The sequence below is a fragment of the Labrus mixtus genome, chromosome 10 (genome assembly GCF_963584025.1).
Source record: "Labrus mixtus chromosome 10, fLabMix1.1, whole genome shotgun sequence".
NCBI classification, from domain to species: domain Eukaryota; kingdom Metazoa; phylum Chordata; class Actinopteri; order Labriformes; family Labridae; genus Labrus; species Labrus mixtus.
The window spans coordinates 4,094,964-4,119,963 of record NC_083621.1 but is presented as its reverse complement, the minus strand read 5'-3'; the positions used below and the strand labels follow the sequence as shown (position 1 = coordinate 4,119,963).

At 40.7% G+C, this 25,000-nt stretch overlaps 1 protein-coding gene across 16 annotated transcripts in view; it reads right to left on the bottom strand.

Moving 5' to 3' along the window:
* Window positions 1–25,000, bottom strand: part of prom1a (prominin 1a) — a 105,039-nt gene that overhangs the window by 38,287 nt on the left and 41,752 nt on the right. For 12 of the 16 annotated variants that reach the window (XM_061047629.1, XM_061047630.1, XM_061047635.1 and 9 more), the window contains exons 2-4: window positions 23,554–23,612; window positions 22,964–22,990; window positions 15,299–15,504 (exon numbers count right to left, since the gene is read on the bottom strand). In XM_061047629.1, the coding sequence (XP_060903612.1) occupies window positions 15,299–15,504; window positions 22,964–22,990; window positions 23,554–23,612 (292 nt within the window). The remainder of the gene's footprint in view (window positions 1–15,298; window positions 15,505–22,963; window positions 22,991–23,553; window positions 23,613–25,000) is intronic. The other 4 variants (XM_061047633.1, XM_061047639.1, XM_061047634.1 and 1 more) reach the window with 1 other exon arrangement.

The window sequence follows — 25,000 nt, the reverse complement described above, 5'->3', positions numbered from 1 at the left end:
AGAAGGGGTTTTGCAGGGTCTGGAGGATTTGTGACGATGTTTTTCCATACATAGTGAGCAGGCCGACAGAGTAAACGCTGTCGTCTTTTAAGTGGAGACTTAATGAAAAACTAGGACAAATAAAACGAGGCTGGGACGCGGTGAAGTGGAGCCATCCGGAACCAGGAGAAGATTCAAAATGGCCACTTTAACAACAGCCTTTTGTGTGACTAGTCCCTGCACTCTCTCTCACCCACAGGTCCATACACATGAACATATTCTGTCCCTTTCTCTTTACACACCTTCCACTCGCTCGGCCTCTTGTTGTTCGTCTTTTAAGCCCGTACTTTCTCTTCCTTTTCCTCCAGCTCTGTCTCATTTGTCTCTCTGCTCTGACTTGTCTGTTTTCATTTGCGTCTCTTTCTCTCTTTTTTTTTTTACTGTCACTTTTCCATCTCTTAGACTTTTCAGTTTCTTTCTCCTGATTCACCCTCCCTCTCTCTCTCTCTCTCTCTCTTCTTCTCTTCCTCTGTCTCCTCTTTTGCCCTCGGTTCCCCCCTTTCCCTTTTCTCCCTTTCTCTCTCTCTATCCACCTCCCTCTCTTTTTTTCTTTGTCTCTCTCTGTTTCACTCCCTCTCCCTGCCGGTGTCCAGCAAGGTCACTGGAATCCGCAGCAAAACAAAGACTCTTTGAGAAAAAAAATACCAAGCGCTTTTCCAACGAGCTGCGTAGTATACATGAGTGTGCAGCAGAAGAAGCAACTTTGGTTTAGTTTGCTTCCTGTCTGGTTGTACTTTGTGTTTCTTATTTGAGAAATCAGCAGATGAAACAAACACAGGATAAACAATGTATTCATATTTGTGTGTGAGAAAAACATGATCAAACAAAGAACAAACTGGTGGTAACAAGACAAGCATAGGAGAGCTGGGTAACAGAAAACACAACAGCACTGTTGCTGTGACTATTTATTTGGGAAAACACATTTTCTCACTGAACACAACAGGAATCATGTCGGTTTTTGATTCCCCCCTCTGTGGTGTCACCTTCGTTTCACCTCAAATCTAAATATTTGTCGTTTATAGTCCCTGTGATACAGAAATATTTCTGTCTGCAATCCAGCCGAGACACTTTCTGTAAAGGATGCCATAACACTGGGTTATGTGAAAAAAAAAAAGGAATAAATTCTTCATGACAGGGCAGAGAGGATTAAAGTAAGGAAGATGTGAAGTGCAGGACAAAATGCATAAAATATAACTCTTAACTTACTTACACATCTGATACATTTACAAATTGAGGGGTCTCTTCACAATAATAAAGCTTTGACTATGGCAATACATTTAAACTCCTACATAATCCAGATTTAAAGGTGACATATTCTCCTCCTCTTCAACCAGTTTAAATAAGTCTCAGAGCTCCTCAAAACATGTGTGTGAAGTTTCTTGTTCTAAATCCACTCTGATCCTGTATTTGATCATGCCTATAAACCCCTCTATTTCAGCCCTGCTCAGAACAGGCTGTTTCTGTGTCTGTACCTTTAAATATGTAAATGAGCTGTGTCTGACCACGCCCCCTCTCTGGAAGGGGCTTGGGTGTACTCGGTGCTTTCTCGCTCCATGCCCTATTGTTTACGGTGAGAAGGCAGACTCAGAGGGCAGAACAAACACCTAGCTGTGGGAGTGTCACCCACCTGGGGGAGGGGCTACTGCCCTTTGTGATGTCATGAAGGGAACATCTCCAAACGGCCTGTTTGAGCACACATTTTCTGAAAAGTGGAGCAGGGAAAAGACGGAGAGGATGGACTTTTCTCATCATTGGGGGGTTTGTAGACAGACTAGAGACACATGTTAGTGTTAGAGAAACATGGTTATATATTTTACATATGTGACCTTTAAAATATGCACGAGAGCTGAAACAATTAATCAATGAGTTTTCAGCTGATTAATGAATCGTCTACTGTTTTGATAATCAGTAATTGATGAGGAAAAAAGCTCCTTCCAGCTCCTTACATGTGAATAATATTTACTTTCTGTCTCCCTCTATGACAGTAAAGTGAATATCTTTGGGTTTAGTGGAAAAAAGGCCTGAAGACGAGCGGGCTTAGGCCTCGGGAAACACTAATACATTTTTCAACATTCTCTGACCCAAATACAATTGATTCCTGGAAAAAATAAATCAAGACATTACTAGACGATGAAATTTGTCGATTTGTCATCTCTAGCTCTAACACTTTCATTATCCCCAAATTATTGAGTAGTAATCTTTTGGATGTCGTGTCTTTTAATGAGTGCCCTTGTGGTGCACTATCGTCTTTGTTTCAGCCACCTCTAAAGTGGTGCACTCTGGGAAACCGTGGCCAACGACAGCATGGCTGCTTGTTAATGATGTGTCTCTTACTGACCACGAGAGACAAAGTCAAACACGGCAGGGGGAAGATTTACCTTCCAGCCACTGTGTAAAAGGGCTGTGATTCCCGCTAGAACAAAAGCCAAATGACACATGAAACTTTCCCCTCGAGGTGGAAAACCCCTCAACGGCAAGATGAAGAAGAGCGTCCAAACTAGTGCAGTGCCCCAGTATGTAGGCCACTTCTAGGGGGCTGGGTAGTGAGTGTTACATGGTCTGGTGGCTCCATGGCTTTTACAAACCTCAACAATGGTCTGCATTCAGTTTGTGTGTGTGTGTGTGTGTGTGTGTGTGTGTGTGTGTGTGTGTGTGTGTGTGTGTGTGTGTGTGTGTGTGTGTGTTTGTGTGTGTGTAGTCGACAGGCTGGGACAGTCGCCTTCAAGCCCCTCCCTGCTTTCACACTGCGGGAACTGGGCAACTATTATCTTTCCTGACAAATAATAGAGCTTACAATAGACAACAACATACTGCTATTTTTTACAATAATACAAACAAAATGGCGGTGTGCATGAAGTTATTTTATTGCAATGCACATTTTAAGTTAACACTGCAGAAAATGCTTAAAGGACCTTGGATTGAAAAGTTTAAAACGTTAAAATCTGTGGCATTTCCATCCAACAACACAGCAGCTTGTTATGTTTGTATGTGTTACAATACATTGACTTAGGGCCAACTATAAAACACATTACGGTAAGACTGTAAATATTATATTTATTATATATTTATATACATATAAGCCAATATTTTGGAGAAGCAGCGTTCAGTTTCTATGCTCCCTATATCTGGAACAAACTCCCAGAAAACTGCAGGTCTGCTGAAAAACTCTCAGCTCTTTTAAATGGAGGTTGAAGACTCACCTGTTTACAGCTGCCTTTCATTAAACAGCTTTAATAAGATTTTAAACTTTTAATCTGCACTGTAACTTTGAACTCTTTTCATATTTTTACTTTATTTATTTAAATTGATTTCATTTGAATAATTTTCATTTGAACATATTTTCAGATTTAATAATTTCAGTGATTTTAAAATGTCTTTTCTTTCCTCTGTCATGATGTTTTTTGATGTCTTGTGTGAAGCACTTTGAATTGCCTTGTTGTTGAAATGTGCGACATCAATAAACTTGCCTTGCCTTAAGCCTTGTGCGTATGTGACTTTTGGGGTTCTTGGAGCCATGCCTCAAGTGGACACTCGATGAACTGCAGTTTTTTGGCACTTCAGAATTGGCTTCATTTTTCAACACCCAAGGCTGCAGCTTGGGCAAATATACGTATAGCTTATATATGTAACTGTTTCCTGTGGACATAAAAACCTTTATTTTAAAATATTGCATCACATGCAGGGTAGCCAAGAGTAAAGCAAGTCCGGATGACACAAGCTTAATTTAACCTCCTCCAGAGTTTTAGCATCAGGGATTATTATTTTTTTAAACTACAATTTAAAACAGGGCAGCTTAGTTGAAAAAAATACACATAATTATTCTGTTTTAAACATGATTACTGTGGTTTGAGATCAGTGGTCTTCATCCTCATTTTGTATCATGTTTAACACTTGACACCTTCAGCTGTCAGTGCCTGGCGGTCCGGCAGTCTTCCTCATGTAGGGCATATCGATGAGGGAGGCTGCACCCCCAGCGGTCGTCAAAAAAAACACTCGTCACACACACACACACATCCTATAAAGTGAAGTGGTCACAACATCAGCTTGTAGCCACTCTTTCAACTCGTGTTAATTTCACGACGCCATTTTTTGTCAATTGAATTTAAAATATTCCGTTCCTCCAGCTACTTTTTAATTCAAATTCTTCATGTTTAATTCGTTACAAAACAAACCCATCAACTGCTTTATTCAATAGCGCTCCTTTAATATTCAATGTATCCACTATTTTATTCAGTTAAGCCTCTGGTCATCTTGTTTGTATTCCATTTACCTTCTCTTTTCCCCTCAACTAGCCACTGTATTATCCCATTTATCACTGTTTTATTTGTCTTCTCAGAGCCTGCCAGGTCACAGTCTGAACCCTCTCCCAGTGCAGCTCTAGTGTCCTATAAAGAATTCAACCAGACACGGAAAAAGCTTTCTGACTCCAGGGTCTTTCGCTCTAGGCATGACAACCCAATTTAGACAGTCCTATTTTCTCCCTTTTTTGTTTCCCTCATTATGACTCTATGTAAGCTGCTGTCTGTTCCAGCTAAGGACAGGCTGCAGTGGTTTGATGGCAGACAACAGGCCATTAACGCCACAGTAAACAGTCCAGGAAAGATATGAATACTAAAACTCGGAGACAAACAGCGGCTCAGGGTTTGGTAAAAAAAACAACAACAGAGGGTTGCTGAAATACATTTTTAAAATCTCCAGAAGGGCAAAACATGCCAGCTGGAATCTATATTTCTTGAAACTTTCAAACTTCCAGGCAGAAGAGGAAGAAATAAGAAAAAAAGTATCACTTGATTTAACAGCTTGAAGGATTGGTAGGGATACCAGTTGGAATGAATTTGGCCAAATTCGACTCTTTCACGCCCACGAGTATTAAAAATAGAAACAGATTTAGGGGCACGGCTCATATCGAACATCCCAGACTTCAACCTGTAAAAGAATTGGTGTTTGTTGAAGCAAATTTTGTGGATGTCCAATCATGGTTGATTGAACATTTAGTCAGTTAAAGGAGCAATATGTAACTCTGACGCCTAGTGTTTATAAGGGGTACTGCAGTCCAAATTCTAAACATAGTAGAGAGCTGTCTCCCCCCGCCCCCTCCTCTCTAGAGTCGATGCTCACACAGGTCACCATGTGGTGGACACTGAAGCTTCAGTGTTTAGCCAGCTCTGCATCGGTCTGTAAACCTTTCTGTGTTCTAACCTCTCTCCATTTTTCAAAAACATCTCCAATATTGATCCTAGTTTGAGCACGTTTCCGCCCAGACATAAATCTGAGTTTTCCCTTATATGAACTTAAGTACTGTTTGTATTTTTTTATAAAGTAATCTAAACCCCATGACATACAGTTTCATGTAGCAGCAGACATCTGACGTTCAAAGTGAAAAACAACAAGAGGAACAAAAAAATGTGACTTTAGTTTTTGATTCTTGCTTTGGAAATGTCAGGTTCCTGTGTACAAGTTTGTGTACATTTTCCATCACAGTTTAGCTTAAATTACATGTATTGTCGTTTTGATAGCATCATGCATGTCCTATTGACCTCATGTAGCATACATGTTTTCAATTTCTTCCACTTCCTCTTTTTTCATTTTTGTGCAATGACTGAAAAGTGGGTTTCTGTAGCCGGATGTCAAGTGGTTTTTATCCCTTCCTCTTCTGACCACAAAGTTAAAACACAGCGACACAAAGAAATGAAAGACGACTTTATCTGCATTAGAAATGCTGCTATTTCTGGATCTTAAATCCCCCTGGCCAATCATCCCCTGCGATACAGAGAGCACCTCTTAGCTGCACCCGACAGAAATCGAGCCCTGCAGCTTTGCCTTCTCACATCTTCTCTCTCTCTCTCTCCTGTGCAACAATCATGACTATTACTTCACAAATGTCTTCCAATAAATCTGGAAGAAAAGCCTGACCAGGCAAACATCGATTAGTTTCACTACGAGGGAATTCCTGTTGTTAGGCTGTATGGTGTGTGGATTTGAAGTGTTGTGCACAAAACTACAACCCCCCAGAGCATTAAAGACCCTGAGATAAGAGAAACATGTTATTAGTAAAACATAAAAGTGGATTTAAGCAATAAAACAGAAATAGGAGAGAATTAGAATAATTAGTAGGCGTATGGTCTCTTCAGGAGATTTGATAAATGATGGGACGTGCATTACATTCTGACAGAAACCTCTCCAGATAATTAGCTTGGCAGTGGATTGTGTAAAGCTGCAGTCATGTGAAGTGATGTGTGTGTGTGTGTGTGTGTGTGTGTGTGTGTGTGTGTGTGTGTGTGTGTGTGTGTGTGTGTGTTGGACAGAGTCATGCATGCATTTGGAGGTTATGATTTGCCAACAGTAACAGTTTGGTGTATGTGCTCAGAACAGTTCATGAAAGGACATTCATCTTAAAATAACGAGGGACGGGGCGCCGGTGGCCAAGTGGTTCGTTCTTGCACCCCTTGTACAAAGGCTGTAGTCCTCTTAAGCTGGCTCACACTGTACGACTGAATCGTTTACGACGCCCGACCAGACCTTGAGATTGATGTGCTCACACTGTACGACTGAATCGTTTACGACGCTCTACCAGACCTTGAGATTGATGTGCTCACACTGTACGACCTGATTGTCGGGCACGGCCGGAGAGCTCACACTGTACGAGTGAAATCGGGACGGAGCGTTGACAATTGTTAATAAAGTTTCATTTGAAAAAAACAAAGGACGACGGTTGGTGAAAGAGAAGGAAGTGGAAGTTGTTGTAGGATATAGAAAAGTTGATACAATCGTAGATATATGGAGACAAGTTTCAGAAAAGTGCTGCACTGATGATCTGTACTGAAACCTAAAAAAAAGAAAACGCCAGTTTGCGTCCTGCCGCTGGTCGCCATGACTACAGTCCTCCCTTGTCTCTGGTGATTATATTGTAGTCACACACAACTTCTGCCGGACCCTTTCATGACGTAGTCGTCCAGATTTTAAATTCTAAATATCAAACATGTTTGAAATAAATCGGGGCGCTGGGCGGATCGGGGACGTTGAGATTGGATCTTTGTACTGCTCACACTACGAGATAATCTGAACAGATAATCGGGTCCGAGCAGCCTCGAGTCGGGAGAGACCCTGAGATTGTCGGGAAGGAAGAATCGGAGCTCAAATCGGCCCCGATTATCCTGCAGTGTGAGCCAGGCTTTAGCGGGCAGCCTGGGTTCTAATCTGACCTGTGGCTCCTTTCCCACATGTCACTCTCCACTCTCTCTCTCTCTCTCTCACCCAAGTTTCGGGCTCTGTCCTGTCTCTCCAATTACGGCACAAAAAGTCCAAAAATAAATCTTAATTAAAAATATAATGAGGGATAGCAAACTCTGCTGTTCTATCTTATTCTTCTTTTTCATTTATGCTTGATGCCCAAACACTAACAATCAATTCATGAGGTGGACCTCCAGTAGTCTTAATGCTATGAGGACATTTCATTGAGTGCAGATGAAGGGGAAACTTGCGAGGACAGAAAGCACCATAGAGCCAGTGAAGCCGTGCGTCGCTTAGGTCAGTCCTTTTAAGATATTGCAGATGGAGAAGATCTAATTAGAGGACAAAGTCGTTGAATCTGAACTGAGCTGACTGAAATGATAAGTGAAGGGAGCTGAATGTTCAGTCCCTGTTGCTTACATTAACATGAATTAGACCCAATATGAGAAGCATGAATTACTGAGCCCATAATGTTGAGACCTTTTGTGTTAACAGTGTTGGACACCCAGCGACTGAAATAGACTGCTGAAATGCATGCTGGTTAACAACATGCGGCAGGGGGTTTTCCACTCGGACAGAACCGAGAGAACAATCTTGTATCCGTCTTTCTATCAGTGTAAATCCATGCAGTGGAGTCAGAGCTGGTTGGCCCCTGCTGTTCATTGAGTAAGGTACAGCGTGGCCTTTGAATGGCTGGCAGGCATAATGCAGCATGCAGGTTAACTAAAGAGTGCATGCATTTATGCATAAGCAAAGACATGATAGGTTAAAGACAAACAAGCACAGGTGGGCTGTTGTTCAGAAAGATGTAACTATCAAAAAGAAACATCACTGGTGAAGACATTTTGTAAGTTACTGACCAGTTTAACCAAACTTATTTACCTGTATAATGTTTTTAAATGCACAAAAACTGCGCTGACCAGTTTAATCTATTTGAAAAACATTTTTGTAGGAGGTCTGGAGGTCTCTCACCCAGAACATCTTTAGCAACAGAAATGTCTTTCCCTCAATTTGATCGATATTTATGCACAATTTGAAGGTTTTCCTCACCACTTTGAAATGATGATTTAGTTATGTGTCCTCTTTTTATGTTCATCAGGAACATTTTCACACAGTGATGCATTCATTTAAAAACATGTAGACTTCAAGTTCTTGTGTTTCTGTTCTATTTTAACCCTGCAGAGTTCCTCCAGCTGGAGCTTCATACAGGCTCTGCAGCCTTTGTTGTTTTTATGACATCATTGGACTAACTTTAGTTTCGTTTATATATAATCAAACATAATACAGAATGTGTTCATTCTGTGACACATGATCAAAGTAAGTTTTACTGACAGAAGAGTTTAATTCATAGAGGGGGCGGGACATTGTTGATTGACAGACAGACAGTCACCATGGTTACTCACTCTCATCTGCCTGCTGCTTTGTAACATCGTTTAGTGTAATCCCTATAAATTCCGTTATCACAACAGGTGAGCTTCGGGTGCAGAAGCTTGATAGTAACTTTTAAAAACAGAGAGAGAGCAGAAAACACCGACAGCAACATTTTAAACACCGGGGTTATATCTCTCATCACTGTCTGTCTGAGCTCCTCTCTGTCTGTCTCTGACTGTGAACGTCTCTCCGGCTCGCTATCTGAGATGTAGACTAATCTTAACTGTGCAAACTATGTAGATAAGTTAACTGTTGCTCACGGCGTGTCGGTTTGGAAAAATATCAGAACAGTTGCATATAACCGAGATGGAGTTGTTTTTGCGGACTTTACTTTTAAGTTTCGTTTTCACCGCTGCGGAGCAAAAGAGGGGGAGACGCGTCTGTGTAGGAGCATGAACTGCAGCATGAGAGAATAAACACATTAGCCCGGTTCTACGATCTCCCTGCTTTGGCAGATCGTCAGCACGTTAAAATCCTTCACGATCTAAGATCGTTATATCGCCCACCACTAGTGTGAGTCAGACAAAACAAACTTGGAGAATTTGTTGGGAACTATATCTTCAGATTTCAGAGCGAACACAGAACTCCTTATCAGATTTTGTTTTGTTTACAGCTGCAGTTTACAAAAAGCTGTAATGTTACCAACGTAACATACCAATGTTTCTGATTGGTGTTCAAACGCAGCCACCAGCGGATACCTGCATGATAAATACAGACGGGGAGATTAAACGGAGAAAAGTTGAAGCAGCGTTTGGATCAAAGTAACCACACACTGAAATATCTACAACACTTGTGTGAAAGTCTCTGAATGTGAGTGTGGCTGGTTGTTTGTCTCTATATGTCAGCCCTGTGATTGGCTGGCGTTCAGTCCAGCGTGTAACCCCGCCTCTTTCTCAATGACGGATTGGCTCCAGCCCCCCGCGACCCTGAAAGGGAAAAGCAATATAGAAAATGGATGGGTGGATGAATTGTCTTCCTATTTGTACACCGGCCTCCACGGTGCATACACACACTAACTGAAAGATGTTTTCTTTTCACAGCAGTATTTGTGTTTTACTCCATGATGATGAATGTTGGATCAATCTGTGGATCACGTGCGTCCCTAACCTTCAAGATGAAGAGGAAACTGTAGCTCATGACTCAGCATGAATACAAATATATAGATATTCATGTGGATACAGATGTCAAGTTCATGATCGAATAAAAAGCAGAATTAACATTTTGGGTCATTTCAGTTCAGGTCCAGCTACGGTTCAGTAACTCTGGCTTCATTAGACAAAGCATAAGCATAACAAGGGTGCTCATGTTCATTACAGCTGAATTATTACTGATTACGTTTTAATAGTCAAATTAATCTCACAGTGAACTTTCTCTAATAGGCTGTCTGTGGGGTTTGAATGTCATCTGTTAAAACTTTTAATTCTTATTTTCACTTCTGTTTCTGTCGCTCACCTTTCACTGAAACGAGCCAGGAATCATATTTATGAGAGTCTGATGTGATTACATGGCAGAGCAATCAGAGAATCAACCGTTTCAAGGCCTGATAATCAGTGTTTGCTTATTTACATTTCAAGATGTATTCCCCCTCATTTAACGCGACGAAAAAGTAAAATTAGACCGCGGCACTAATCAGAGATTTGCTTCGGTCTGGTTCTGATGAAATTATTAGAGGGTTTATGTAAATATCTTGATTGAATGTTCTCATCAGATGCATCCAAACAGAGGTGAGATCTACTTTCTTCCCTTTAATGAACCTTGTGCTCGTACACACGTCTCGTCTGCGTTGTAGATTTGTTCAAACGATGTGACAACGAGCCCGTCTGTGTTGTAGACGAAGCTTTGGGAGCACGAGTGCTTTATTTTGAGCATGACTGGCATCTGTGTGAATCAAAGCCCAAACCCTTACAGCGATCCTCTAACCCAGTAAACAGCACTCAATCACGTTTTACAACCAGCGCTCTTTGGAGGCTACTCTGCTCAGTTTTGACCCTGCCACCTTCAGAGTAAAGTTTGAGAGACTATTTCACTCTGACAATGATTTCTTATCACAAAGAGGCTACAGACTTTTTGTTTCAGTTTTGTTGCAGTCAGAGAAAATAAAAGCTGGAAAACAGTCAAAGTGTGGTTTTCTTCACTCCCCCGACCACATCCGTTACACTCAGATGAAAGAAGGTTGGAAACCACTGGAGTGTTTCATACTTTTTTTCAGTTTTATCAGTTTGTTTAATCTAAACAGTATCTCATAAGACATCAGCATATTGAGAAATAGGTTGTTTATTTTCCTCTATTACGATATAATGTCGTATTTTACGAGTGCCACTTCCATCACAAAATGCGTACAGCATCTCTATAGTCTTGGTAAACAGCTCCTTTTGTTGTTTTGGGCATAGGGTCAATCTCCTATCTTCCCCTCCTGCCATTTTTATTGTCTTCACCCTTTCACGAGTGTCTTGTACCGAGCTTAATCCAATTTTCACACTTCTTGGAAAATAAATATCACCCCTGCCACTCCTCTGTTCCTGGCTGTCAGCTCCCGTCCGCGGTACAAGGAGTCTGGGCGAGCGCTCGGTGCTCATCCCTCTCCTCGCTGTAATTGCTTCATTAGAGCCTCTGCAGCGTCTCGGCCTGGTAGCTGGGGGAGATTTAATAAGAGCTCTGAGGATGCTCTCAGACTCTGGGCGTCTGGGCTCCTAGGATATTGCCATGGAATTTTCTAATAACCGGGCATGGTTCCAACAAAGACAGAAAGTCAAAGAACATCACACTAAGTACACTCCTGGATGGAAGCACAAGAGGCTAACGCTCGCTCTCCTAAGCCTTTTGTAGCGTGGCTACATCCCCAGCGGCTACTGTTTCTTCAACCGCTGAGACTACAAAACAGTAGAGTGGATTGAGTTTCCTGTGGTCCACTTTCTGAGAGATGAGTTTCACAAGGAGCAGGAGAGCTCTCTGACATAATAGGCTCACAGGAGAAACACTAAGTCAACTTCAAGAATTCTTCAAGGTGTTTACAGCTCACTCCCTCGTTTCTTTTGTCATCGTTTGACCCAGCTTTTATTCTCTAACTTCCCTGGATTTTGAGATCTCAGATTCAATGAAATGATACGTCCCAAAAGTCATCTAAAGAAAACATAGGAGTCCTGAAACTGCTTTACTTGCTGTGATCTTTCCCTCAATTCACACAAGAAAGCAGTGAGAAATCCAAAATCCTAGTTCTGTGCAAATATATATTTTTTGAAGTTTATCTAAAGTCAATATGGGGCTTCAGCAGTTGGAGCCAGACAAATCAAGTGATACATTTTATAATAAGTGTCTTTTAGCAGAAAATTACCATCCCATGTGTCACAGTTGAGCAACAGTGAAGGCAGAGCAACAAAAAAAGTGGAAAAGACATCCATTATTTATGAGAACTGACTCTAGAGAAAAGTTCAACAGATTTAAAGGCTTTATATGCAATTTTTCACACTTAAATATAATTTAAATCAAGTATATCCTCTGAAAATAACTCTGTGAGTCATGACTGTCTACAATGGGTGTAACACCCGAGTCCCACTGTCTGTGATGTTTTCAGAGTTTTCAGAGTCCTATCTTCACTTTGTTTACATCGCCCGGACGGCCGGCTGACTCCTCCCCTCACGTATAAAAGTTGTTTAATTGAGGGACTAGAGAAAAGAAGAATAACATACTGTACTCACTGCTTAACTGTGTTTCTAGATCACGCTCATTTCAGGTAAATTTACATGCAGTGTGACGATACGAGCATAATAAAGATCGCTAGCATTAGCATGCTAACACAACAATGCAGCGTGAGTTGTTTTGGTTTCATGCTGGTGCTCAAGGGCGACATCTGCTGGATCAAAAAAATCACATATAAAGACTTTAAGGGCTGATCTTTAAGGTCCGCAGAAAGCTGTGGATAAAAACTTGAAGTATGGAATTTAAAGGTTAAGCAAAATCCTGACTTTCTACCATGTTGAAAAATGTGATAAAATCCTCAGATGGTTTTAACTGGACTGAAGCTTCTTCATTTATTTTTACGGGTTTCAGACTTTCAGACTTTTTTCTGCACTGAAGCTCGGCCGTCATCTCGTCTTTGTACGTTCATATTGATTCTGTGACGGCGCCATATTGGTGTCCCAGTCTGTGAGTTCTCATTGCGTTTCGGTGTTTGCAGTAGCACGGCACAGCGGGAGGTCCACATAGACACACAGTCAGACATGCACACACACACAGAAAGTGATGCGCTCCCCCGCTGGCTTTGTTGAAATTGACTTGTCTCTGTTACTACCTCTGAAGATGGTACAGAGGGGGGTCACTAAGTCCCCCCATTACGCCTCCACAACTTTCAGATTGAAGGTGAAATGGGACAGGGGAGTAAATGTCGGCAGTCTGAATAGAACTACTGTTACACTGTACACAAATGTCACAACATACTACAAATATGCCGATGACACCGTCATGGTACGACTACTCAACAACAACAACCTCTGTCAATGAAAATCAACACTCAATCAAACCGATTTTATAATGTAGCTCCAACAACTACCTCAGACTGAATGTGGACAAGACTAAAGAACTGGTCATTTACACCAGTGATTCTCAAAGTGGGTCCCAGGACTCCCAGGGGTCCGCGAACCATAGCTTGGGGACACGCAGAATAATTTACAAAATTGTAAAAGTATGCTTTATCATTGAAAAGGCATATCTACACACTGGGACCTCTTGCACCAATAAAATCAGCTATATTGTCCAATACTCCCGCCCACTTTAGTTCAGTGCCATAAGATCAATTCTGATATGATCGTGACATGTCGGTCACTTCATAGTGCGCAACGATAAAAAAATAAAAAACACCTTGAACCAACATTTTCTCAAAGTTTATAAATTGAATTACTTGGAAAGTATAAATGCAGCCTAATTCTATCGCTGTAGTACATTATTACATAGTATTAATATATGCTTATCAATGTTACGATAATGAGGGGGGTCCTTGGAAAAATGTCTCACCTGAAAGGGGTCCATGGTCTAAAAAAGTTTGAGAACTCCTGATTTACACATCACAATAATCCCCCCTGGACTGAACCATGTGGTGTGATCTGTTAGCGTTTCAGTGTGCTCTTATTTTGAAAAACACATGCATTTGTACCAGGAAGTAATTGAGTTAACAAGGTATCTAGGGACATTTACATGTGGGAATCCTTTACACACATTACGACAAACCAAACCACACCTTCATCCATAGACAGGAAGTTTTGTTTTTGTGTGTTTTTCTCGTATTACACGGATTCATTCAGTTTGACTTTCGATTTACATTTTTAAGTAAGATTTGCTTTTTCCAATTTAGTCTTTTGTCATTTCTTGTTTTTCCACAGCTGTGACAGATTGGTATACAATAGATCAAGAAAAAAAGGATTTATTTTATATTTAAAATACATTTAAAATCATCGTTGTTAGACGAGCTGTCCAACGCTGCTCGCTGCCTTCAATGCGACATATTGCACAGCCTGACAGATACAAGAGAAAAACAGATCTACAGTCTACCTGGTTGGTCCATTAGCAGAAAATCAGTCGATGCCTCCTGACTCTTTTCCCCTTCTAGATATAGACCTGGCTTGTGCTGACAAATATTAACACACAATACCCTGTCATCATTTGTAAGATAAATAAAAAATGGATTTCCTATTTTGCACTGTAAAAGACAACCACACATTGTCAAGCTAATTTAAAATGGCTCGGTGAGACTGGCTGCAGTTTGAGACTGAAAGTAGCTGCTGCCACCGTCTATTCAATTCCTAGATGACAACAATTCATTAAAATGACTGTTTGAAACACAGGCAATCCAGGAACTAATTCTAGAGCTGGACTCGTCGCTGCACGTCCCACAGGATGAAATAATGAGCCTAATGCTGACGTGTGCATACAAAACACATGAATGACAGCTGGAGAGGTAGAATAATAACAAACCTTGAAGGCAGATAAACCAAAGAGAACTGTAAGGTTTGGATGATATGACATAAGAAAGCTATATGATTATAAGTAATATAGAATAATTGTGGTTTTTACACATTATGTTGAGTTGTTTACTTGGTTGTGCTGGTAATTTATATGAACATTCACATAATAAATTCTCACCACAGTTAAAAATATCGTTCAGCATGAACCCACTGCAGATTATGATGACAGGGCTTAGTATGAAGGATGCAGCCATGTAGTATCCACAGTAGGACTTACTTTACTATATATAGCAAACAGATGGGGGATGGGGGAGGCTGATGACTGTGTGTGTGTGTGTGTGTGTGTGTGTGTGTGTGTGTGTGTGTGTTTGTGTGGGAAACAGACGCACAAAATGACCAGAGGTGTATGTGTGTGTGCCGTGTGATATTTTCTGAATGTGTGTCAATGTGTGAATGAAAACAACACAACACAAATCGGAGGCGTTGCTTGCAATGAATCCCAATGTACATGCATGCAAATGTATACACACAGTTTGTATGCACCAGAAAACACAAGATGAGATCTGTATTTGCATCTCAATGTGTGGCATATGGTGTGTGTGTGTGTGTGTGTGTGTGTGTGTGTGTGTGTGTGTCATACTCACGTGATGACCAGCGAGGTGGAGAAGAGCAGCGTCCCCAGCAGGCCTCGGCGGCAGTCTGCGTTCTTCCTCTGTCGTTGGTGCATCTCGCCGCCGCAGTTGTCGCAGCAGCGGCACATGCAGAAGAAGAGGCCGGCGAGCGGCATCAGAACGGCGAACAGCAGGCCCACGGCCGAGCACACCAGGAAGCCTATCTCGTAGTAGATGGCCTGGGGGGGTCGGCGAGGGAAGGAATAAAAGGAGAAATTAGATACAGAATGAGGGGGGAATTATGATGTATGAACCAAGGGATGAGATGGGGACAAAAAGGGGGTCAGAGGAGATATGATTCAACAAGAGGAGGGAGGTTGAGGGTTCAGAGGCAAGGAGGATTAGTTTGGGAGTCAGGGAAAGAAGGAAGGATTGATTAAAAGTGAAGAAGAAGGGAGGATACACAAGGAGGAAGAGGATAAAAAAAGAGCAGAAATTCTAAAAATATCTGACATGATCCCACTGCTGGAAGATCTCTCTTTATGGAGAAACAATAAACACATTGCATAACACTCCTCACTTCATTACTTAAATACCACGAGTCAAATCAATAATCGACTACTTCACGTCATGACACAACACAAATGCTGAGATTTTTCTCTAAGACAAATTAGTGAGTTTACTTTACAGCACTACGCTGCAAGCTGGTTTAGACGTCTGCAATATGCACAGAGGATATGAGGATCACACAACACATGAAAGACGATGGTGGGGAAATACTCAAAGGACTCAAAGAGCCATCCATGTAGCCTTGTGGTGCAGTTTTTCCCCCCCGCTCTAATGAAGGGGGAAAGACGGCATTTCTGATGAAAAACCTGCTTCAATAGGAGCCGACAAGGAGATAGTGCACCGCAGAAAAACTCCACCGCAACAAATACTCGAGGACCTGCTTTGAGTAACAACATCCGTTTGTTTTTTTTTACTGATACGAGGTAAAACTCGGCCAATTTGGAGAGATAATTACACTGCAAAAACTCAAATCTTAGCAAGTTTCTTGAAATAAGACACAACATCTCATTTTGGACATTACATCTCCATCTACACAGAACACAATGCAAACATTTTTAAAAGCAAACTCAAGACCTTTTTAGTAGAGCTATTAACTGAATCTCATTTCATCTAGTTTTGTTACATTTTGAACCTCCTGTGTTTCCTCACTCAGAATAAATTATCGCATTTCCTCAGCACCTGTTCTCTTCTATCTAGTTATTTTTTACCTTCTTTACCTCGTGGGATAGGGATGGGGGAGGGAGTCATGTTGTTGCTGTTTGATTTATGTTTTTGTAAAGCACTTTGGGATACATTTGTTGTATGAAAAGTGCTATACAAATAAAGTTTGATTGATTGACTGACATCTAATTTCATGAATCTTAAGTAAAAATGTGTCTTGCAGGCAGGAAAGGAAATTCAAGCCTTTGTTTTTTGCAGGTCATATCTTAAAGGGAGAGTCAGTAGATCTGTCTGAAAACACAGAATATAGACTCATACTAAAGTAACGTCGCTCAATCATCATGTGCCTCAACACGTGTGTGGTGTTGACTGTGTCTGCAGAGACTCTGTCCTCTGCTTGTATTTTGATGTTTTGGTTTTCTCAGGACGCTGGTGTGTTTCCTCCAGTCAATATGTCTGACGGAGGAGGGCATAGTGTCAAAGAAGAGAAAGTACAATCACAGTGAGGCGATCCACCAGGTAGACCCACTCATTCTAAGACGAGGGAGAAACTTGTGTTGGCTTTACCCACAGACGTGGAGTTGGTCTGCTTCCTGTTGGACAGCCGGGTGACAAACACCGGCTGTTAGCTTGTGCTAGCGTGCGGTAGCTTGCAGTGTCGGTACACGTAGTGAACATATGAACTACATCCTGCAGTGAGTGTCCAATTTGAATCTTGTAAAAATGCTACTGACTCCACCTTTATTTATATGGACTCATCAGGTGAATGTGGCTTAAAATAAGAGTAATTAGATACATTTGACAAATACACTTGCTAAGATTTAAGTTTTTGCATTTTATATGAACACCTGTTTAAAAAAACGAAACCTTCAAATGTTCTATAAAGTTGAAACTAACACATCCCTCTCGAAAATGAAACCTATTGCAGGACATTATATTCTTCATTCAGGGAAAAATGATTGAGCAACTGTTGTATTTGAATGCATTAGTTACAGGTAGATTTTGCTAACAAACTGAAAACATAACAACATACATATACAGTACCTGCTGTGAAGTTCTGAGATTAATGGGATAATAGGGTGTTAATAGATTAATAAGGTTAAAAGGTTAGGTCAAAGGTCGTGAGGTCAAAGAGCTAGTGATTGGTGTTGAGGAGCAGGAAGGTTAAAAAGTAGGTTTACACAGGAGTGGACAGAGGAATGCTGACTGTCATATAAACCTTTAAACTTAATATAGTTATTTATAACTTCTTTAATCAGCCGAGGCTTTCATTTACTTCAGTCTATGAAATGACTCCGCCTTCATTAGGGACCGGCTTCAATATGAGACCGGCTTTTAATTATTTTCAAACTAAACTCGAGCACAGCAAAGAAGGGAAAGACTATGAAATTGTACATTTTCAACCAGAAAAGAAACTGTTTATAAAATGAGGATATGAATAAACAGATTTAAATAAATCACCTGTTTGATTGTGCTTTGTAAGAGAGCGTGCAAACCTCCTTCACGGCCTGAATACGAGCATTATTCTGTCTTTCTTGGACAGATGTTGTGGCACCACAAACTATTTCAACACTTAATGCACACGGCCATCTAACTGAGACCTGACTTTATTTGTCATCACATGCGCCAACACCAGGCTAGTGAAATCAGTTAGCTAGTATTTTATTTTTTTCATTTTTCTATATATATTTTTTAAATTCTTATTGGTGTGCATTAGTCTCTCAATGATTTTATAAACTACTTTTTCGTCAATAACTTTTCTGCACTCTTGTAAAGCACTTTGAACTGCAATTTAATTTGTCTGAAAGGTGCTGTATAAATAAAGTTTGATTGATTGATGATAAAAGGGACTGAGCCATAAACTGGGACGGGCTTTGAGAAATTGAGATTTGTTTTCGTCCCCGTGGTCCACTTAGCGTTTTCGTCTGAGCGCAAGTTGAGTACCGAGCGATGTGCTGCCGCTCCGGGTGCTTCAAGTTGAAAATCTTTAAACCTTTCAGAAAAGGCGCTGTTGATATCACCGGCGCTCTTTTCCAAACGTATGATATTCCCTGTAGTTTTGCCGCCTACAGATCGTGTCTTGTATCTGTGCTTCATGCAAGACGCTACCGAGCAACATTGCTTTTCTGCCCCGGAAAAAAAAACCGCTAGGTGGACACGGGGCCTTACAGTAAATAGTTCATAAACTGTATATGAAAAGAAGCATATTTAGTGTTTCTCCTTTTGGTTTGAATGCACTTTAATCATCACTTATCACTTTATCTTGCCATTCTCTGCACATACTGTCTCAATCCCCTGCAGTTTACTTCATCATTCATTCATTTTGTACTTGTATATATTTATCTTATCTAATCTACTCTGTTTAATGTGTATTTTGTATTTTGACCTTACTTGTCTGTGCTGCTGCAACGCCCGAATTTCCCTTCTGGGGATCAATAAAGTACTATCCTATCCTATGAATTAGGTTTGTGCTTCGTCTCTGTGAAATCTTCACACCCCTCCTCAGAGGACTCAATGATCCTGGATTTGATTGATAATTAGAAATATTCAAGGTGACTCAACATGATTTCCCTGATATATATATATCGCCTTAGTCTAATTGCTGCTGTTGGCAGATTCTCCGTTTATTTCCCACCTCTTCATGTCATGTTACTGTGGGCGCTCCCAGTTAATCTGCTGCCATCCAAACCGCGCTCAGCACAGTCTTGGGAAACTGGCAAAATTGAAAAGGGGGTTGGTAATTCCCACACCGCTATGTAACTTGTCACAATAATGTTCAATAGCTGCTAGTTATGAAAGGATCAAAGCAGGGCGGTGGCTCCTGAATGGATGGACCGCGCTCTCACATCTGATGCACAGTAATCCTAATCGCCCTCATAAGTCAATGACCCCAGCTCCTCCAGGGACCCTGCAGATTCTGCTTTTTTAACATGCAAGGGCGAAAAAAAGAAAGAGCTTTCTGAGAGGAGTATTCTCCTCTGATTCATTTGACAATCTCTGTGAAAAGTTAGAAATCTCAGGCTTTGGGTCTAATCCAACCTCTGAAAAGCTCCAGGCTGTTTAAAAAAAAAACATACTTTGAAAGATGTAGAAAGAAGAGTCGGGAAGTTATAATCTTTCTGACCTTCAGGGATGATTTCAGGTTGTTTTGAAACAGATAAAAAAGCAGGAATCGGGGGAGTTTTTTTGATGATTAAATCAGCCAAAGAAATACAGAAAGAAAAAGAGGGGCTTGTGTGAGTGTGTTTGGCCCCGTGTCATCCAAAGGCACCAATGTGGGGCCAGTCGTTGAGGACAAAGTGCAAATCTGAACGCTTGCATCGTCATCCAGTTTTTTTATCGAGTGAATCTTTTCCAAAAAAGAAAAAAAAGGTCAGAAATGTTGTATTTTTTCCCAACACCACACACTGCCGGCCTGAAGCATCGACTATTTTTAGACTTGAGCTTTGTCTTGGCGAGTGCCCAAAAGAAGGAGGTGACCTTCCAATCAGAATAAAACGGGGTGATGAGGTGGCGGGCACGTCTGAGCGATGAAGACGGGCAATTTTTGCGAAGTTTAATCAGATTTAATCGAGGCGGCCACAAGGCATGAAGTGTCAGGAGGCAAGATGCTCATTGTCTGTGAGCTAAAAGACTTGTTATACAAACTACTGTGAATGAATTAACATCATGTTTGTGGTTTTTTTTAAACTGGATTTGACATTCCTTCCATATTCACATTCATGTCTTTCTGGTTTTCTAATGCAGCATAAAGTGAAGACTGAAACTTTGCAAACTCACAAACATCATCAAGAAATTGATCCCAGCTGTACGACTTTAAAATGCGCTGCATGGAGCCTTTCATTTAAATGTGGAAACACACAGGCACATTACTGATCAGCCAACCATCAGCGAGAACAGAGTCTGCAATTAAGATAATGATAGGCTTTACTTTGGGTTGGAATGATCTTTTAGGCTGTAATTTGTATTTTTTTGCATATATTACAAAGTGTATTAAAACTGACCTTTACAGGAAATAGTTAAGATCAATGCCTTTACCCAAAAAATCCACTGAGGGGGAGCTCGGTAAAGGAACTGGTATCAGACTGGAATTTCTTTCTGGTCCGCGGATGCAAACCTCCTGTCCCCCCCCCCCCCCCCCCCCCCCCCCCCCCCCTGCAGGACAAACTATTGGTCCAGGGGGGAAAGGGGCCGTCTCCATTGCTGCGCCCACCCTCTAGAACTCTCCCAAATAACATCCAAGACCCCCCCCACACTCACTTCTTTCAAGAAATCCCTCAAAACTCACCTCTTCACCACTGCCTACAACCACTAACCCACCCCCCCCCCCCCCCCCCACATTACATCATCATTGTACTGTCTTCGTCCTTTTTTGTTTTCATTTATTGTTTTATGTTTTTGTCAAAGCGTCTTTGAGTTTTCAGAAAAGCGCTCTGTAAAACCAATGTATCTTTATTATTATTAATAATTTGGTGATTTACTTCACAAACATGTCAAAGATAAAAGCTCCAGTTTGAAAAACAATTTTTATTTTTAGGCTGTATTAGCGCGGGGTACCGATGTCATCCTTATTTTGTCCTTTAAAAAAGTATTTCTCTAAACACTGTTGTGATTCTGTTACTCTATGGATGTACTGGATCTTTTTCAAGCAGTAGATAAGTCTGTAGGGACTTGGGTTGGGAAACCGGTAGGGGTCGCCGGTTCAAATCCCAGCGTGGACCAAAATATGGAAGTTGGTCTGGTAGCTGGAGGCACTGAACCCTCGACGGCTCTGGTGCACTCGCTGCGTACAGAAGCAATAACAGTGTAACCAGAATTTCCCTCAGGGATTAATGAAGTATTTCAAATTAAGGGGGAAAATAGAAAAAAAGGATTGAATGGATTTGTCTTCATTTACGCAATTATGTTGCTGTAGGTCTGTATTTTGTTATCATTACTTCTTTGTGCAGAATGGTAGATATTTGATTATAAAAACTTGTTTCAGGAGGAAAACAGAAAGTGATTTTTAATATTACTTGTTGGAGCAGCAGAGCATAAACATGTAGATGTTGTTCACTGAGGTGGAGGTGTTTGAATCTGATGTTTTTGTTGCATTGCAAAATGTGTGTCAGTGGTTCAGGTCAGTGAGAGGAGATTTGTCGTAGTGAAAGACTTCTGCAAATGTCAGCATGCAAAAGATCAAGCTAGTGTGTGTGTGTGTGTGTGTGTGTGTGTGTGTGTGTGTGTGTGTGTGTGTGTGTGTGTGTTATTCATGTGTCACTCATTCCTGCTGTGGTTTGGATATCAGAGCAAATACTGCTGAACAGCAAAGAAGATTGCTGACCAACGGTTTATAAAAAATACTCTGTCTCAACATGTATGTTTATGCACCAGTTTTCACTGATTTAGTAAAAAATCTCTTCCACTTGTGTGTCAGTTCTGATGATAAAAATCAGGTAAACCAAAGAAAAAGAGCAGGAGCTTTGTCTGCACATCTGTGGCATTAAAACAGAGTGATGATGACTAACATGAAGCGGTAATGGTTCAGACCTTTAGATATAACTTTTCTAACCTAAAGTGGTATCTTTTTCTTTGCTGTGATTGTAATGTTGCTGGTTTGTGTTACATCGGCTGACGAGTAGGAAAACAATCGGTACAACTTCACAAGAAGAAGTGCAGCTATGAGAGTCAGGGCCATGACACCATAACGCTCCTCCTTCACTGTCCAGTCAGCATTGTTGTTCCTCCATGAACTAAGAAGGGCATAGAAGAAAATTTAATTTTAAGCATCAGTTTGCAAGGACAACTTTAAAACAGAAATGTGTTTCTGTCGTTGGAATTAAATTGTGGAATTCTTTAAATAAAGATTTGAAGGGCTGTGTTCAGATATTTCAGTTTAAGAAGATGTATAAGAACAGAAGTTATCAGACTGTATGAAATTGGCAGTTAAGTGTGTTCTGTGTGTGTTTTCCTTCTAATTTCTGAGGAAGTGAAGACTGAATTGTCAGATTTGTTTTATGTTTGCGTGATATTCATTCATTGATTGTAATTGGACAGAACCATCCAGACATTTATTGTTTTCTTTTTGAGTAAGGGGGCAGGCAAAACAAGATTTATTCTTCTTCCTGCTCCTTTCCGTACATGGGATAAAGTGTGAATTGTTTTTTCCTTTTTCTTTTTTTTTGTTGTGTGTTTTGACATGTACGGAACAAAAAAAAAAAAAAAAACTTCTAGGGATGTGTCTCAAGAGCTACGATTGGATGGGATGAATGGGGTGAAAGTCACAAGGCTGCACAACTTAATCATGAGATCAAATGATTCAAATGCTGAAATCCACAAAAGGTGATATATGTCTGTGAAGTGATGACAAAAGGTGAATAATTTGAGCCTGAATTGTGCAGCCCTGGTGACTCGGGACCAGGGGGGGGGAGGCGTGTTGGGTTCAGGGGGGATGGGGAGGCACAGTTAGATCCAGTGTGCAGACTTTACCTGAAGTGTCAGCACTATGTTCTCTGGCTGAGGGAGACCAGAGCAGATCAGATGAAGAGGGCATGCAGAAGACAAAGGCAATCGCAGCGTCAAAGAAAAGTGCGAAAGAAAGCCACAGAACAAAAAAAAAAAAAAAAACGTGGATGAAACAGAATAACAAAAAAAAAAGAGAGAAATCAAAGAATTCAAAAATTGGCATGCATATCCACATAGCTGCACACAGACACAGCACATTCTTCTTCTCATCATTGAGGGGGAAGGTACAGAGAGAACTTTTACAGGCTTTCCTTTAGATCTCAGGGACTGTCAAAGAGCTGAAAGGCCGCTTTGGTTTTCAACGTTGTTCCTCATAAAACTCAATGATGTATCTCCTTTTTAAATTCACAGGTTGTGCCAGAAGCAATTACCTGCAAAAAGGATTGGCCGTGCTTCAGCTTGTAAAAGCCATTAACACTTTGCTTCAGACTACAGAGTAACTTGCGTAATTTGTATGATATATTAGCCTGAATCCAATCAGAAAAGTAAGCAATAAGGTGACGGAACAGATGCAACAAAACAGTCACACATCAACACAACAATATAGTTTTTACCTTTTGGTATTCTGTCTGAATGGCTCCGAACTTGTCCTTTGCCAGTCTGACGATAAGATCTGCAAAGAAAAACAGAGAAAACAAACAAAGCATGAATAAATCTGCTGTTGTTCAAAGTCTGACCGATAACTGCGTTGTATGTATGTAGGGCTGGGCGATATGGACCAAAACTCATATCTTGATACTGATTAGCTGAATGGCGATACTCGATATATATGGATATGTATTTTATTAACAGTGAAAACACATGGAAAAATAAACTACCTGTTTGTGAATTTAAAAAGTAATATTATAAAATAAAAATGTTCCTTAAATACAATAAAAGAGAGAGAGAGGAGGAGCAGGGTGAAGAGGGACAGACAGTCAGTCATCATCAGTGAGATGAGAAAAAGGTGACTTGGCACCTCTGTAACGTTATTTTAATGCAACATAAACTATATCCATATTAACGATATTGTCTTACCCTACATCTTGTTTGAAAATATATCGATATATCTTAAAAACTCGATATATTTCCCAGCCCTAGAATGCATCTGAGCATGACGGACGACTGTTTCTAAAGGTTGCCCCTGTCATGCTGTACAGCACACAGAGTCAAACAAATCTAAGCACAAGGTGTCACTGAAGTCTAAAACGTATTTCAGGGGGCGACCGTGGCTCAGTGGTAGAGTTGGTTGTCTCTTAATAGGAAGGGTGAGGCTTCGATCCCCAGCTCCTGCAGCTCACATGTCGAAGTGCTTTGGGCACTTTAACCCCAAGGTGCTCCTGCTGCTTCAGCGGCAGTGTATAAATGTGTTTGAATATGTCAATACTAATGGCTGCTTTACACCACAGCCTCTGCCATCAGGGTGTGAATGTGTAGGTGTGACCCGTGTTGTAAAAGTGCTAAACAAGCTCAAGTGATAATTTATTCATTTGTTTCTATTTCTTTCCCTGCTCTTACCTTCTTATTGCTGTTATCTTTTGATTTGCTTTTAGCTCTTTTAGTTTCTTACATCTTTTTAAATCTTTGGTCCTCTTGGTCTCAGCTCGTGTTGTTGGGTTCTTGTGTTTCCTGGGTTCTTATGATGGTTCTTGTGATGGTTCTTGTGATGGTTCTTATGATGGTTCTTATGATGGTTCTTGTGATGGTTCTTGTGATGGTTCTTATGATGGTTCTTGTGATGGTCGGGTTATATATGTCTGTTGGGTATCGTGCACTTTGGGTTCTTTTCTGTTGAATTGTATTTAATTATTTTTAGTATTTTGCATTTGTTATGTTCTTGCTGTTGTTTATGTTCTTCTGTGTTTGGTTTAGTTTGTTCTTGTTTTTGCTGTTTGTCAAAGCACTTTGTAAACCTGTGTTTTTAAAAGGTGCTATAGAAATAAAGTTATTATTATAATATCATAAGTCCATTTACCATTTTCTGTGGATCATTAGCTCACTATTACCTCAGCATGTGTTTTT